Consider the following 17478-nt stretch of genomic DNA (forward strand, 5'->3'; position numbering starts at 1 on the left):
TTAAAGGCAATTTTCTCAATATTTTGCACCCTCAGATTCCAGATTTTCAAATAGTTGTATCTCGGCCAAGTATTGCCCTATCCTAACAAACCATACATTAATGGAAAGCTTATTTATTCAGCTTTCAGGAGATGTATAAATCTCAATTTCAAAAAATTGACACTAAAGACTGGTTTTGTGGTCCAGGGTCACATATATCCATCCTAAAGATACAAGCTCAGGTCAGAGCATTTACTCACTCTCAGGTTGTTCCAAACCTGTATGAGTTTGTTTCTTCTCTTGACCATAAAAGATCTTTTGAAGAATGTCGGTAACAAAAGGTTGCAGGCCCCCTTGACGTACATACACTCCCTACAACCCTAAAGATGCAGCCATTGCGAAAATAAATAAATAAATCTGATTCCAAAACATTTCAAACCGTTTATATATATATATTTCTTTACAGTATTTTAAGGTACATTTTTAAACCAGTTTCACTACAGAGCATTTATACAAACCCTTCACTTTTAAGAAGAAAAACGTTGCTTAAATTTGGCTATTGGCTATTTTTGAATGACAGTCAGGAGATGGATGCTGGTGCAATTTTGCCATCTACCAGCAGGTGCCAAAATGTCCATGCTAACCAGTCAAGCTTGAAAACAGCTTTTAACAAAAAAACAAAATGCAGTTGTTTATAATGTGACGTCAAAAGTATCATTTGTATTATATAATCTGCATACTTAGAGAAGTTCAGGTTTTGCTGGTTACTCCACTTCCTATTTTGCGTATTGCAGTTTATTTCCACAACAGTTTCAAACGGATCAGAAAAGAGGAAGGATATTTCTTTATTATTATATACATTACTATTTATTTATTGTTGCTTGTAGTTAACATACTATGTTCATTTGGAAGCCGTGATGCTTTTAAAAATCCTAATTTAAAATACACTAAAACACAACGAACCAGTAACACCACATTTCAGCAGTCAGCTGTTGAGGAAGCGGGGGTGTGAAATTCATCTTGATCGATATGTTCTTTAGCCAATCGTAGTGGTACATCAGTGCGGCTAGCCAATCAGGTTCAAGAAGAACGGAAACCCCCGAGCGTGCACGAAGCTCTCCGAAAGGCACTTGTGGAAATATAAGTTGCGCACAAGGGGCTGCGGAGGAGGAAGTTTCACTCGAGAATTGTTTCTGCAAGTCTAAATTTAGTTTTAAGATCAGAAGTAAAACCATTAGTTTGTTTTAAAGAGCAGAGAATGAATCGCTTTCACCTGTTCGCGTTTTTAATTGGGCTGTTCATTGCGGACAGCCAAGCAATAATCAGGTAAATGCATCTATTCTCTTATTATCGGTGCAAGCGCGTTTTATGTGAACATACTTACATATTAAATTATGAAACATTTTGCTTATAAAAACTTAAACAGCCTCATTATGACTTTGCACATTTAACTTTCACTTTTCAATTTGCACATTATCTGTATATTATCTGTATATTCAAACAAAAATCCGGTGCATCATATTTCGTAATACTGGTCAGGCTCCAATAAACAATGCTGCTTTTGAAGTGCTGTTTAGTGTTAAAGTTTAATATAGCATCAGCTGGTGTTTTGGATCAGGAAGTTGAACTCGCATGACCGAGTAGGGCTACAGTTCAGTTAGTAAGTTACATGTGTGAACTGCTGTGGTTGGGTTGCAACATTGTGTAAGCTTGCATCTACAATCAAAACGTCTATTCATAATAAAATGAGCTGTCATTCATGCTTACAGTTTTGGCAGTTTCGTTGCTCATAAAGTCAGCGTTTTAGTTTGACGTCGATGTCCGATTCGTGAACAAATCATCGGATCTTTTTAATGAAAACGTTCACTAACCCATCTGAAGGATTGCACCTCGCACATTCGCAATGATACAAGTACCTGAAAATCATACTGGTACCTTATAATGAAAATTACTGCACTACAACTTGAGTAAAAGTCTAAAGAATAATGCCTATCTGATTTTAAAGGGATAGTACACCCAAAAATGAAAATAAGACCATTATTTACTCACCCTCAAGCCATTCTAGGCATATATGACTAACTTCTTTCAGAAGAATCCAATCTGAGTTATATTTAAAATTTTCTTTGATCTTCCAAGCTGTTTAATGGCAGTCAGCAGGTGTTGCAGTTCATCAGTCCAAAAGAAGTGAAATAAAGTGCATCCATCCATAATAAAAAGTGCCTCACACAGCTCCAGGGGGTGAACAAAGGCCTCCTGTGGCGAACTGATGCACTTTTGTAAGAAAAATATCCATATTCAAAACATAATGATCACTTTAAATTAGCTTGTGCCAACAGTTGTACACGGAAGCAGCTCCGGGAGGATGACGTATGAGGTCGGCATTGCACATAAATAAAGATGCATAGCAACACATTAGCAATAGGCCTACCCATGTAATGATGTCACGGGCAAGCACCAGTCACATTTTCTTTGTAAAACCTAAAATTGTAGTACAGATTATTCAGTAAATGTCTTGTTTGAACACTGGTGTCATTTTTGTGATGGCCACAGTTTTATACATGCAGCACACAGGTACACTTGCTCAGGTGTTTTATTGCTTTATTGTTGTCATATCCCCAGAATTCCTCTGTACAAGATGCGCACTGTGCGCCGCATGCTGGCAGAGAATGGGAGGACTATTGACGAGATCAAATCCATGGCCAGACAGAAAACCTCCGAAGTCAAACTTCCATTCTCGGCCACAACAACACATACACCATCACCAACAAAACTGCCAGCACCTGTGGAGAAACTCACCAACTTCATGGACGTAAGAGAATGTGGCATCAGTCACTGAGTATGCATTTGGTTTTTGCATGAGGAGTACAAGAATTCTGACTGTCCTTTCTCTCATTTCAGGCTCAGTATTTTGGAGTGATCAGTATTGGCACCCCTCCTCAAGACTTCACTGTGCTGTTTGACACTGGATCATCCAACCTCTGGGTTCCATCCATCCATTGTTCCTACCTGGACATAGCATGCTGTGAGTGACGTTTTGGGTTGTTAAACTGATATGGATTTATTTTATTTTTTAAGTAACTTTGTTACTCTTGCTGTCTCTCAGGGTTGCACCATCGTTACAACTCTAAGAAATCAAGCACTTATGTTCAGAATGGCACGGAGTTCTCGATCCAATACGGCAGAGGGAGTCTCTCTGGCTTCATCAGTCAGGATACAGTCACTGTGAGTAAAGACTTGAGGAACTGGTCATGAAAGCTACAAAAGCTTCAAAATAACAAGAAAAGTACCATAAAAGCATCATAAAAGTGACTATACACTTCTAAAGAATTCTGATAGCTTTGTGTGAAAAACAGATCAGTATTGTTTAAAAAGGAACTAATAATGTTGCTGATGCTTATTTTGTTATTATTTATATACTATGTATTAATATTTGAAATTAATTTGTTTTTATTTTTTCAGTTATTTTATTTATTTATTTATTTTTTTGTAGTACGTGAATTTTTTTTTTGTTTTAAGAAATCAAGTACTTTAATACACTACACAACTTTTTTTTTTTTCTAGATTTTTGTCCTTATTTAAAGTTAAGGAAGAGTCATAGTTAATTGCTAAAGTTCAGAGCCATTCCGCATGATTTCTGGCAGTCAGAGTTGTGAGATTTCACAGAAAATCATGTAGTGTATGATGGGCACAGACTCTGATTTATTTATTCATTTATTTTAGCTTTAGATTGTGACTCCACCCAGTTAAGACTGACATTGACTGTTTTTGTTTTTTTAGGGAACACATAGCGTTTAAATTTCTCAAGCTATTTTTGAAGCATGTTATGTGTGAGTTTGTGTTCAGATCAGAAGTTTGGTAGTGTGTTATCTCAGTCATTTAGTGTATGATGCCCAGTTTTTCTCTAACTATTTGCCAAGCATAATTATTATATTTTAACAGTTTTAGTTAACGATGAACACACTGTTTGAGGCATCAGCATGCCCAAACACTCACACATTTGTTTCTGTCTGTAGTTGGCAGGGCTGAAGGTGCCAAACCAACAGTTTGCAGAGGCGGTCAAACAGCCCGGGATTGTGTTCGCGGTGGCACGTTTTGATGGCGTCCTGGGCATGGCATACCCCACCATTTCTGTAGATGGGGTTACTCCGGTGTTTGACACGGCCATGGCTGCCAAAATCCTGCCCCAGAATATCTTCTCTTTTTATATCAACCGGTAAGCCTCTCTTCTGCTCATTTCAAGCTACATTTAACTGTTTTTCCAGATTGTTTAGCCAGTTGGTAGACCTTTAATATTGACATGGGAGAGTTTGGAAAGGAACTGGGAAATGACTTTGTTTCCCTTATCTGGGGTTCCTCTATTTTCTTCTCCTTTTCGCTTTCATAATAGTGAAGAATTCATGACCTTCAGTATGAAAGAATTGTATTTATTCTTGTGTTAAATGGTAACGCATGACTCCGATTACTGCTTGCATAGCAGTGCCGCCCTCTTCTCGCTTCCCGCACATCCAATTTATCACACTATAGTTGATTGTTCTGTCTTATAAAAAGCCTCTTTTTCTAATTGAATGATTCATGGCTAAAATGTGTAAATGTGGGTCGGGCTTTGCTTACATTTTGGGGACCAAATGTCTTTATAAGATACTTCAAACTTAGTCACCTGTGTTGTACAGACTGTCATCACAGTTGTCTAATGAACATGCTGAATCTCATTCCTAAATGTTGTGTGTAGGGACCCTGCAGGTGAGGTTGGAGGTGAGCTGATGCTGGGAGGCTTTGACCAGCAGTATTTTGACGGTGATCTGCATTACGTCAACGTCACACGAAAAGCCTTCTGGCAGATAAAGATGGATGAGTATGAGATCACTGTTACTGTACAACCCATGTTTTAACAGCCAGGACTGATATACTTGATTTTTGTTGTATCCGATTTTTTTTTTTTTATTGCATATATTGGTCATTTTCCTACAGAGTTCAGGTGGGTGGTACTCTTACCCTCTGCAAAAACGGATGCCAGGCAGTTGTTGACACGGGAACATCAATGATCACGGGGCCGGTTCAAGAGGTGCGGGCCCTGCAGAAAGCCATCGGAGCCATACCACTGCTGATGGGAGAGGTGAGGAGCATTCCAGCTAAAATATCTTCATCAGAACATATTCATTGAAAAATTTATCATTATTATTTAATCTTTATTGATTTATTTATTTTCATTTATTTCCTTGGTCCACTTTAATTTTTGACACTTTCATCGCCATTTATTTCCAGCATTAAGTGAGTGATAATGTGAATATTTTGATGCGTTTCCTCCTTTTTAGTACTGGATTGACTGTAAGAGGATTCCATCACTTCCTGTGGTTTCCTTAAGCCTGGGAGGGAAGATGTTTAACTTAACTGGAAAGGACTATGTTTTGAAGGTGCGTCACCCTCTTTACAGAATCTGGTGGGGTTTGGAAAGGGACATTCTAAGTTCCTCTATACCTTACAATCTTATTCCGAGTCCTTGATGTGAAAAATTCTTGCTTTTTGGTATGTGAAGACATCATTTTGAATTAGTCAGTTGCTCAGTTTGTATGTATGGTATGTGATTTGTTTGAATAGAATTTAACATTATATATTGTGTAATGGGTTTGGGATAGGTTTTCTTCACTTTTATACATGCCTCTAATTATTTTAAAGAATAGCTCACCAAAAAAATGAATTGCTCTTTGATAGAAAAAAAAATAGAGGATCCTCTGCAATGAATGGGTGCCAAACATCTGATAAAAGCATTGCAATACTCCACAAATAATCCACATCACTCCAGCCCATCAGTTAATGTGTTGTGAAGTGAAAAGATGCAGGTTTAAAGTCCATGTTGGATTTGTTTCTAATAAACACGCAGCTTTTCACTTCACAAGACATTAACTGATGGACTGGAGTGGTGTGGATTATTTGTGGAGTATTGCAATGCTTTTATCAGCTGTTTGGACTCTCATTCTGACGGCACCCATTCACTGCAGAGGATCCATTGGTGAACAAGTGTTTTAATGTTAAATTCCTCCAAATATGTTCTGATGATGAAACAAACTCATCTTGGATGGCTTGAGGGTAAACGTTCAGCAAATCTTCACGTTCTGGTGAACGTTTTCTTTAATTACATCAAGGACGACATCGCATAGGATGATTGTCTTTTTCGTGTACACTGAAAATCAAAATCAAACAATTTCTGTTGCTTTTATGTTTGGAATCTAATCGAATCTCAGGACAGTCAATAAAACTTCTGAATACAGCATTGAATAATTGAACACTTGACATCAATTTAACTTGCTTCTATCTATTCTCAGATGACTCACATGGGTGTGAGTGTTTGTCTGTCTGGCTTTATGGCTATGGATATCCCGCCCCCCGCCGGGCCGCTGTGGATTCTGGGAGATGTGTTCATCGGCCGCTACTACACTGTGTTTGACAGGGAGGCAGACCGCGTGGGCTTTGCTCCTGCTAAATGAAAAGAGAGTAAATCGCATTTTTGTATTGTACTGGACCTAATGGGCCATTAGCAATACAGAAAGCACTGGTAGAAGTTAAATCTATTGCAATTTGAAATATGCAACATAACATAAGAAAATCAACAAATGCCTGACTGACAGGATGTTATTCCAAGTAAGAAACTCAAAGCCTGAAAAAGAGGAAATGAGACAAACTTGTTTAGATAAGGATACTCTGGACTTCCCCGCCTAGAAGACTTGCTTTTTATTTCAATCGATTAAATCAAAGTATGCTTTTTATTTTATAATTAAGCTATGAATTATTTTTGTAGAAACTTTAACAAAGATTGATTAAATTATTGGTAGATGGATGTGTGGTCCTCTTTTGTATGTGTGTAAACCATTTTGATAATGTTGATGTGTTATACTCAGTTTATCATGAATTTATCATTTATCATGAAATGAATTCTATTTCTGTTAAAGCTGATCAAGACTACTTGGTTTCTTCACTGTATAATCATCACACACATTGTCATAACTCATAATTGCAGCAAAGGTTCTTCCAAACCTGAAGTTAAATAAAGCTTTGGTTGTAGTTGCGTTTGGTTTGTGTTTTGTTGAAACACTGTCTGTAGTTGAATTTACTTTGAAAACTTTTCAAGGAAGTTGTTTTCTAAAAGCACAGGGAGATGTCATAAAGAGGCCATGTCCATAAATGGCTCCTCTGAAACCTAAACTAAACTTCTCGACCGATGGTGGTTTTCCACTTTTGCAATTTTGGTATTTGTTGAATCCCATGTGGGGAAAGCCAGTACAAGCAGGGGTGTTTTCTAGATCATTATTTCTGGAAGGTTCCTCAAATAGCTCTTTTTAAATTCTATTCTCATATTTCAATTTGTAAGCAGTTATTTCTACGGCTGATTTGATTGGTTGATTGACTCACTAACCCTACAGAAACAAGACACTGGTTAGTTACTTCATGCTGTGATCACATTTATATCATCAGTCATCTTCTGTTTCCTGAGATGATTCAAAATGTCTATCACGTGACATCTAGACTCAAGTTTGCCACATAACATTTAACATATCAGTATTTACCTTTGGCTGAACTTCTGTCATACCACTGAAGCTAACTGATTTGCCTTCAGCACAGATCTAATTTCAAAGTCATAAAAACTGTATGTGAATATAATGCTAATTATCATTCAAAAGTCAGGGGTTGTTAAGAATGTCTATTTTTTAATTTAAAAATCTTATGCACCAGGGATGCATTTATTTGTTTAGAAATACAGTAAAACAGTAATAATGTGAAACACTGATACAAACTGAAATAGCTGTTTTCTATTTTAATACATTTTAAAATGCTATTTGTTATTGTGATGCAAAGCTGAATTTTCAGCATCATTACTCTTCAGAGTCACATGATCCTTGATTTGCTGCTCAGCAAACATTTCTTATTAATATCAATGTTTTAAAACACAATTTTTTTTTAAATTAAAATCACATACATAAATAGAAATCTTTTGTGACATGAAAGTCTTTAAAGTCACTTTTGATCAATTTAATGCATCCTTGCTAAATAAAAGTATTCATTTCTTTCAAAAAACAAAAACAAAATCTGGCCCCGAACATTGGTCTATGTCAGATACTGGAATTGCGCAAATAATTCACAACAACACTGTAATAGTTTCACTCCATTCGACTTTATATTCATCCTTTGCTCAGTATTGCAGCCCAGAGACCGAGGTACGAAACACTCTTACAGGACAAATGATACAAAGTGCTGTTTAATAAAAATACAAATCACCAGGAAATGAAGACACAAGTATCACATGCAAAGTACTAGGCCAAGCTGAACTCCACTAGCAGATCTAATTTTGGATTCGGTGCTGCCCTTTCATATCATTCGCTAGGTAAATGTGTTTCTGCTACATCACACAGGTAGACACAGGTGTTCTGGTTACGCAAGCAAAAGAAATGCTTCGATACATAAGATCTCCTGCGAGTTTTGGCATCTCATATCGGAGATGTAGCCTATTGTATATTTTGTTCGAACAAAGTCACTCTCCAAGCACAAAGTATGATCATAACAAGATATACATAAATACTTTCACACTGGTTTTTTTGTTTGTTACATTTGTACAATCAATACAAAAATACTAAAATGTCTCTATGAAGTCTGTGTTATTACAGGTTTCTGTGTACGTCTACACAGATGCACACAATACCAGCTTTCGGTTCACCCAAACTTTCCATATAACCCACAGCCTCAAAACATTAAACAGAGAGTGTTTTTAAACTATTCTACAGATTTAAGGAGGTCTGCATGGGTTTCCTTGGTTTATTAGGCAGCTTAAATACAGTAAAAATCACATCTACTCTTTGTATAGCCATTCTAAAGATGTGTTTTGATTATTAATTCAGGGATTTATCTTCATCTGGTTTCAGCAGTGTGGTAATAACCCGTGTCAACCACTTAAATAACATCATATCTCTTTAACATTTCTATGAGTGACTTGTGAAAGATAATTCAGATAATGTAACTGAAAATAAGCACTGTATGCCACATTATCAACTAATAAAAATCTTAACATAATACTCCAGCAGCACTCCTTGTGTTATAAGTATTTTGCATATATGGCACAAACCGACAAGAAAGATGGAAATACGTTTATGAAAAATCACTGGATATTTAGCTGAAAGATCATTTTGAGAACCTGCCATCTGATTAATCTAAAACAGCTCCCCATGTCATATATTTATTTATTTAAATTCCGTCTAATGAAAGCATTTGGATGAATCCAAGAACAAATACTGAATGTTCCACGTAACAAATAACTGCGGAACATAAAACCATGAATTTCATAGATCAAATGTAACATGTCAAATTACCGTCATAGCATTTTGGGTAACACCAAACACATAAGAGATGATGGTGCTTGAATTTATAATAAAATATTACTGAAGTCAGAATCTGTTTCTTCACTAGATAAATATATAATCAACATGACACGTCTCTGTGAAATAGGACAATCAGAAACACTTAAATGATGTAAGATGGGCCACATAAAATATGACCAACAGATGAGGCTGTAGTACCTGAAAATAACTGATGATGGTATGACTGACAAAAATATGAATGTGTCAAGAAAAATGAGGTTACTGATCTGAGAACAAGACGTGTGTGTATCAACTCAATTCAAAAGTGGTAGCACATGTGAATGCATGTTTGCTAAACAGTTCTCAAAAGGCTCTCTGGGTCGGACAGTGCACAGTAGAGCGTGTATCCCAGTTCATCTATTTCCAGTGGTGTTAGCTCACAGAACAGATTGACTTTGGGATTAAGGATGCAGGGTAGCCTCCCAGCCTCTAGGTGTCCCACCAGTGCACGAAGCAGCTGCATGAAACGATCGGCGAGAGCTTCCTGAGTCCAATTGCCCTCATGTTCACTCAGGAGAAGGATTGCATTACTGATCTGGCTTGCGTTTAATCGTGCCAGCGCTGGATTCAGTTTACACACAGCTTTAATGACTTTAAGACATGCGCAACGGCACCCGGAATCTTCCTGATCGAGCGCACGCAACTTTGTGGTTTCCGCCACGCGAAAACTCTGCCGCCACAGGTTCTCATGCCGTTCAGCGGCCAATCGATGCGGTTTGGCGATGAGCGAGACGCCATCCTCCATAACAAGCAATGGGAGGAAGTCCACATAAAGGCGACGGTCCGTTTCATACTGCACTTCTAGCGCAAGCGTTTCTGACGGGACCACAGGTCGGATGATGTAATCTAAAACACTACCGATGGCGGGCCAGTTGATGGAGCCTGCGACAAGCTTCTCGAAGACTTCTAGGACGCTCTTTGGGGAAAGGTAGCCACCCACCATGCAGCGGTCCCAGTAGCTGCTTCCACGCGGGAAGTACTCAAGGTTTTCCCGACGAACCAGCCAGAAGCCAGGAAGGTTCATGATGGTGTCCTCACCAGGAACGGATGACCAGAGATTCTTCTCAAGGATCATGGGTACCATTAGCTGGGCATGGTCAGCAGTCACCACCTAAAAATGTGAAAAATGAAGAGTGAGGGGTGAATTAAAAACCATTCAAAATATTGGAAATTAATAATTGGAATTCAGCAAGCACGCATTAAATTGATTAAAAGTGAAAGTAAAGACAATAAATGATTTCCGTTTAGAATAAATGCTTCCACAAAAATATTAAGCAGCACAACTGTTTTCAACATTGATAATAAGACGACATATTTCTTGAGCAGCAAATCAGCACATTAGAATGATTTCTGAAGGATCATGTGACACTATGACTGAAGTACGGAGTTATTTTAAGTTGTAATAATATTTCACAATATTACTATTTTTACTGTGTTTTTGATTAAATACATGCAGCTTTGGTGAGCAAAAGAGACTTTACCAACATTAAAAATCATATCCACCCCAAGCTGTATATCAAAAGCACTTCAATTAAAGGCCATGTTTTTCCTATATTCTTGGTAATTATGTGACTGAATTAAAACACTCTCAGAACTGATCACCCTTGTTCTCACCTGAAGGTCGTCATATAGACTTCCGCTCAGGTACATTTCTCGTAGAGGCATATCAGGTAGTTTGGCATGGAGGAACACTCTGAGCTCCGCACAGATGTCCAACGCGGCCCGGCGAGCGACGGCCAGCTCCTCCGAGGGGATCGCCACTCGTTCATGAAAGAAAGCCCAGAGGTGTTCCTGCAGTGAGAGCCGCATCCGCGCCTTCTGGAGTTCAGCCTTACCAGGGCGGCCACCACCACGGCCCATAACACGATGTAAAGCATCTGAACAAAAAAAAGCAGAAGAACGCAAAAAATAGACATATGACATCAATTTATCATACTTAAACATTCAGACACCTTCCAAAGTTCCAAACCTGGTAGAATAATTCTACTTAATCACAACACACAGCCTAAAGCAACACAATCTTTAATCTTACTTCACATCAACTAGTAATTCAGACAAGTCACCAACTAGTCAAAATGATTACACAATACACATATCCCTAATGCCTATACAGCACATGAAGGGTCTACAGAAATCTACAGTGTGTTAGTTAAAGAAGGGTTTAAATACCCACTGAGCAAGTAGAGCAGACACTCCAATAAGTACAAGCCTGGTAAACAATAAGGATACAGGTTAGGATGAGATAAACCAGGGAAAACCGTCTCCATGATGGCCCAGGATAAAATAAATTAATAAAGGTTCTTTAAAATTACAAACTATGAATGAAAATAAAAAATAAATAGATACAAATATAAATAACTTTCCTCAAAAAACAGTTCAATAATATGGAACAAACCTAAAACAAACAAGCATTTGAAAAGCACAGATTTTCTCATGTCTGCTGCATTCAAAAGCACAGGATGTTAAGTATGCAAGCACCAGAGATTCGTTACCTGGCTTGAAGGAGCTGGAGGAGGTGGGGAGCGTCTGTAGAGAGCGGCTGACGTTCTGTTTCATGTCATGGTTCAGCGTCCGTGGTGATGACCCCAGCCAGCTTGGTTCCTCCCAGCTTCTTCGCCCCGACGGGTTGGTTTTAGTGGGACTGGATGGGGCACTGAGTGTTCGATCGTACATCTGAGACAAAGCAAACTCAATTATACACTAATAATAATAATAATAATGAAAATATCTACAGTACTGCTAACAAAGTATGTACTTAATGGGATCTTTTTTTCTTCTTCATATGAGGTACACTTGTAAGAGAAACACTTTAAAAAAAACACCTTTACATGTGAAAAAAGATACAGAACTTGTTCAGGTCTCTTGCATAGGATATTAAACAAAGTTGACTTCCATCCTTCAACAACAACCTCTTTGCAAAGTTGAATTACATTGTGGCATATTCATAAAATAATCCACACTGAATTGTGATGCTCAAAGTGGTAACTGAAATGATCAGAGACACTGATAAAACTAAACTTTATCTGCCATTTCATATCATTTGGACTGTGACTCGAGTGGTTTTTGCTGCTCAGTTTCAATAAAAGCTCTTTCAGAAAGACTGGAAGTTACAGTACAGTTTTCATAGAAATTCTCAAGATCACTGGAAAAGTGATTCCTTAAGACATGACCCCTGGATGGAAGAGCATTACAACTAGTTCCTGTACTCACTCTTTTGACCGCCAGTGTGGCGATCCCGAGCATGGCTGCTCCCCCGACTCCCAGCACCAGCTTTGCATTAGAGAGCACGAAGTCGATCGCTGTGCCAAGCCCATTGTCGTCTTTCTTTCCCTTCCGATCCCCGTTCACTCCTGCCATTGATCTTTTCCCTTCTCCCTGAGTCAAAGCAAGAAAGTAAAGGGTGAAGACAAGACAAGAAATGGATTTTCTCATCAATTGCAAGCTGTGTAATATGCAGCAGAGCTTATTTGCAGTTCACTGAGTGATGACATCCCTTGAATCAATGTCACATGACGCGTTCTAATAATGTCAGCAAATGGCTTGTGTTGTTATTGGTAAAACGTTTAGGCGGAGAGAAACAGGTATGGCAGGGCTCGATAAAAGAACCGCCCATCATATACATCAAAATATATTCAAAAGGTTAAATGACATTTATTTGACCTTTTACCCTTAAACAGCTGGGAGAAAATCAAATACGTGTCAACACACAGTATACCTGTGCATTCGGTCTTAAAGTGACAGCAGCCTAATATACCTTCTGCTGTCTGTGTCATTAATGCTAATCAAACAACACATCTCTTGACTGAATGACTTTTAATTTGAGCTTTAATGAGAATTAATCTTGGTGTTACACTGGTATCTAACATTTTGGTGTCATAAAAACCTTATTATAATGTAAGATTAAATGGGTTAAAACAACAAAAACAGTAACTATTCTTGTTTATTTATTTGTGGCTGGGACAGTGAAACTTCTTAGCACTGAGCCATGTACAGACCAGTGTTATTTTATTAGTTTAAATACACTATTATAGTTTTAAATAATATTTTGAATTAGCGTTTATTGCTATTTTTATATTTTCAATTTTCATTTTAACTTTAAGCAATTCTGTTATGTGCTTTTGTCATTTTTATTATTTTTTATATTGCAATTTATTTTTATTCAGGTTTAGTTTCTGTTCATTTCTAGTTAGTAATTTTAGTCCTTGAGTTTACTTTAATGAGGTGCCATGGGATTATTTCAAATTTTCATGTAATATGTATATAATAATATTCAATAAGAAGAAGAATACTAATAACATTGTATTATAGCTTCATCTCGACTGACAAAAAAAAATAAAAAAGTTTTAGCTAATGATAAAAACATCCAGCAAATGCAAACTGCCTGCAGTGTAACTGATGCAGAAATTCCCTTCTTACCGGCTAGCGGTCAGACTGTCTGTTACTGACGGACCGCTTCTGCTACACCAACCCTCCCAGCCCGCTGCTGAGGAAGAACTGGCCTCTCTTCAGCGCGTCCTCCCTCTCTGCTGGGACGCTGAGGGTCTGGCAGCGCCGGAACTCTCGGGTCACTGTGCGCCGGTAGTAATCACGGTCGGTGTACTGTAGGTGTTGACCTGCACGGAGCAGTGCTCGGTACAGCTGCAGCACAGCACTGCGGGACCAGCCGCCCATCGGGGAGAGCTCAGAGCGGGCCGAGACAGACGTCTCACACGCACCTGCAAGAGGAAGTGCACGCTTTAATACCACCCCACAATAGATGACAACAGGTCACTGACCACACCAAAGTGCTGTGGTTACTGCTATCAGATTCAATAAACAGCTGACACACCCAAACCGCATTCAGATCACCACAGTTCAGTGCTCTTCTACAAACAAAGACAGTCCACAATGTGTCCTTTCAAAACAAACACACACAAAACCTGTGACTTCTTGACCACATTCTCACTCACGTGACCCTGTGATTACACGTGCAATGTCACCGCACTTGTTTTTCTCGTTATTAACATTTGGGGGTTATTAAAATGCATACAAAAAAAAAAAAAACACATTATTTGATGATAGCTGAACAAACAAAACGGGAGACTAACTGAACGACTGCCTTTATAACCACTGCGACAGATTTTCAGCCTGTTCCACTCCTAATATTTAGGATTATCAGGTAAAAAAAGAGTAATAAATAAGCAAATAGACCCGTTGGTAGATTAATCGCACGATCTAGGAGAATCAATTCAAGCGAAAGCGTATGAAAATGAGACGTTTATAGCCAGAGCGGCGGTTATTTGCATGCTACCGTTAGCTAGCCTCTTCTCCGGTGACCTTCTTTAACTCTGGACGTTAAATGTGCCAATAACCTCAACCTCTGAGGCCTCGCATGCTTCATAAACTCATATTCGGAGCCGATACAGAACTTGAACTCACGTTTGAAATAGACCAAAACAGATGTTTAGCTTGTCAAGGGTGGAGGGAGACCAGTCTTCAGTGCGGGGTCGACTAACGCCGCTCCGGAAGAAGACTGATGAGTGACTGGAAAGTAACTTCCGGGTGTTTATTGGAACAAGTTTGTAGCCAGGGCTGAGGCTCAAATTAAACGAACCCTTCATTTAGAACTTTGTGACATTTGACTTTGTTTTCCAAACCCATATTTTTCTGAAAAACCATAGCATTATTAGTTTTTGAATTATTTTAGCAAATTTTTATTTTCATTAGACAAAAAATAACTCAGAAGGAACCCTCTTATTAATTTTGTAACACTGATCTCAGAATATACTTTGAAAATATGAGACCACTAAACAAGAAGCTTATAAAAACAATAAAAATTCTAAAGCTTTTTTTTTTTAATTTATGTAACTGCCCCAATGTTATATAGCACCTTTTTATCCTAGTATTTATTTTCTTTTTTTTTTTTTTAACTGTATATGTTAATTTTATGTTTTCGTTGGTTTTCCCGACACTGCCTTGTATTTGGCTTGTACTTTCTGCATTGTACTTGTGTGTGATTGAACTAAAAAAGGGCTGTGGCTCAAAACTGACTGATCTAGTTAGCACTTTCAGTGCAATTTATTAATATTTTTTTTTATAATACTTTCAAAATGCATTTTATGGACTTCATGGATGGATTCCACAGACGTAATGTTTTTTTATACTGTACAAAATGTATTTTCTATCCCCTTATCCTGACCCTACCCCTCACACAAAACATTCTGCATTTTTAGATAAATAAATAAATAGATAAATAAATAAATGTCCACTACATTTTTTTTGGTTCCCATGACACAGGGAGTACCAGGTACACACACACACACACACACACACACACACACACACACACAGGTGTGTATATGTGTGTGTGTGTGTGTAAACACATCCATAAATTCAATGACCGACACTAGAGAAAGTGTGTTTTAAAGTTTATTGTCTAAATATCCACAGTGGCAAAACTGACAATAAGTTGAAGAAACACCCAGGAACCCAATCAAGAACTTCTTGACAAGAAGCAATAAACATACAATTTTTCAAGTTATATGCTTGATAAGGACATATGGTTAATGTGAATAAGTCAGAGTTACACTGTCAGAAATAGGGGTACAGTAGGAGTCCATTTCTGTCCCCCAAGGTACAATCTACACTAATGTACCCCACAGGGCTTATTATTGGACCTCAAGGTACATGTGTGTACCTTTTTGAGGGTCAAAAGGGTACATATATGTTCCCAAGCATTAAAAGGTACATATATGTACCATTTCTTTTAAAGGTTAAGGTACAATATCAAGAGCCAGCCCTGATTGGCTGCTTGATTTTCAATTTAAAAGAACGTCCAGTTCGCGCTCTTTCTTTTGGCGGAGACAAAGTCATAGCATGGTTACTCATGGTTCTTACAGGACTTTCAACGTGGAGGTCCTTCAAAAAATATCAGAAGCAGGCATAGAAGTAGCCTACATCGAGATGAAATGGACTTTCAGGCAAATGACACACTCAGTTGATGATCGTTTATATGTCACAGTTAGACATTGTGTTTAAAATGAAATGTAAAATGTGAAAATGAAAAGAATTTAATAAATTCTGATTTTAATTCAGCGTGTGCGTGTGTGTAAAAAAAAAAATATATATATATATACAGTACAGATCAAAAGTTTGGAAACATTACTATTTTTAATGTTTTTGAAAGAAGTTTCTTCTGCTCATCAAGCCTGCATTTATTTGATCAAAAATACAAAAAAAATGTAATATTGTGATATATAATAACAATTTAAAATAATTGTTTTTAAATTTATTATACTTTAAATTATCATTTATTTCTGTGATGCAAAGCTGAATTTTTAGGATCATTATCACATGATCCTTTAGAAATCATTCTGATATGATGATTCATTATCAAAGTTGGAAACAGTTCTGCTGCTTAATATTGTTTCAGAACATGTGATACTTTTTTAGGATACTTTGATGAATAAAAAGTAAAAAAAAAAAAAAAAAAAAAAACAAGAAGAAGCTATGTTTTTAAAATATAAATATTTTGTAATAACAATATACACTACTGGTCAGTAATTTGGTGTCAGTAATTTTTTTTCTTTCTTTTTTTTAAATAAAATCAATACTTTTATTCAGCAAGGATGTGTTAAATTGATAAAAAGTGATAGTAAAGAAAATATATTATTAGAATATATATTATTAGAATTTTTTTTTTTATTTTGAATAAATGCAGTTCTTTTTAACCTTTTATTCATCAAATATATTAGACAGCAGAACTGTTTCCAACACTCATAATAAATCAGAATATTAGAATGATTTCTAAATGATCATGTGATAGACTGGATGTTACATGTGACACTGAAGGCTGGAGTAATGATGCTGAAAATTCAGCTTTGCATCACAGGAATAAATTATTATTTTAAAGTATATTCAAATAGAAAACTATTATTTTAAGTTGTAATAATATTTCACAATATTACTGTTTTTTCTGTATTTTTGATCAAATAAATGCAGGCTTGAAGAGCAGAAGAAACTTCTTTCAAAAACATTAAAAATAGTAATGTTTCCAAACCTTTGGTCTGTACTGTATATAGTCAACGATTGTACCCTGTCAAAGCCAATTTTGTACCCT

General features: G+C 37.1%; 3 protein-coding genes across 3 annotated transcripts; 1 reads left to right on the top strand and 2 right to left on the bottom strand.

Moving 5' to 3' along the window:
- Positions 1–1080: 1080 nt before the first annotated feature.
- Positions 1081–7035, top strand: LOC109049111 (cathepsin D-like). The gene is made up of 9 exons (XM_042729112.1): positions 1081–1305; positions 2599–2788; positions 2878–3001; positions 3083–3201; positions 3993–4192; positions 4709–4831; positions 4948–5092; positions 5292–5390; positions 6300–7035. Exons 1-9 carry the CDS (start codon positions 1238–1240, stop codon positions 6459–6461), a joined length of 1230 nt encoding a protein of 409 aa, XP_042585046.1. The 5' UTR covers positions 1081–1237; the 3' UTR covers positions 6462–7035.
- A 1089-nt stretch (positions 7036–8124) lies between these two features.
- On the bottom strand, positions 8125–12737 carry LOC109049110 (mitochondrial dynamics protein MID51-like). Its single transcript, XM_019066798.2, has 4 exons — positions 12591–12737; positions 11873–12053; positions 10995–11257; positions 8125–10491 (listed from the first exon to the last, which is right to left on the bottom strand). Exons 1-4 carry the CDS (start codon positions 12735–12737, stop codon positions 9673–9675), a joined length of 1410 nt encoding a protein of 469 aa, XP_018922343.2. The 3' UTR covers positions 8125–9672.
- Positions 12738–13838: 1101 nt separating this feature from the next.
- On the bottom strand, positions 13839–14051 carry LOC122138170 (MIEF1 upstream open reading frame protein-like). The gene has a single exon (XM_042729121.1). The coding sequence runs from the start codon at positions 14049–14051 to the stop codon at positions 13839–13841; it is 213 nt and encodes a 70-aa protein (XP_042585055.1).
- Between the last annotated feature and the right edge of the window lie 3427 nt (positions 14052–17478).

This window comes from Cyprinus carpio, chromosome A3, assembly GCF_018340385.1.
Source record: "Cyprinus carpio isolate SPL01 chromosome A3, ASM1834038v1, whole genome shotgun sequence".
Taxonomy (NCBI): Eukaryota; Metazoa; Chordata; class Actinopteri; order Cypriniformes; family Cyprinidae; genus Cyprinus; species Cyprinus carpio.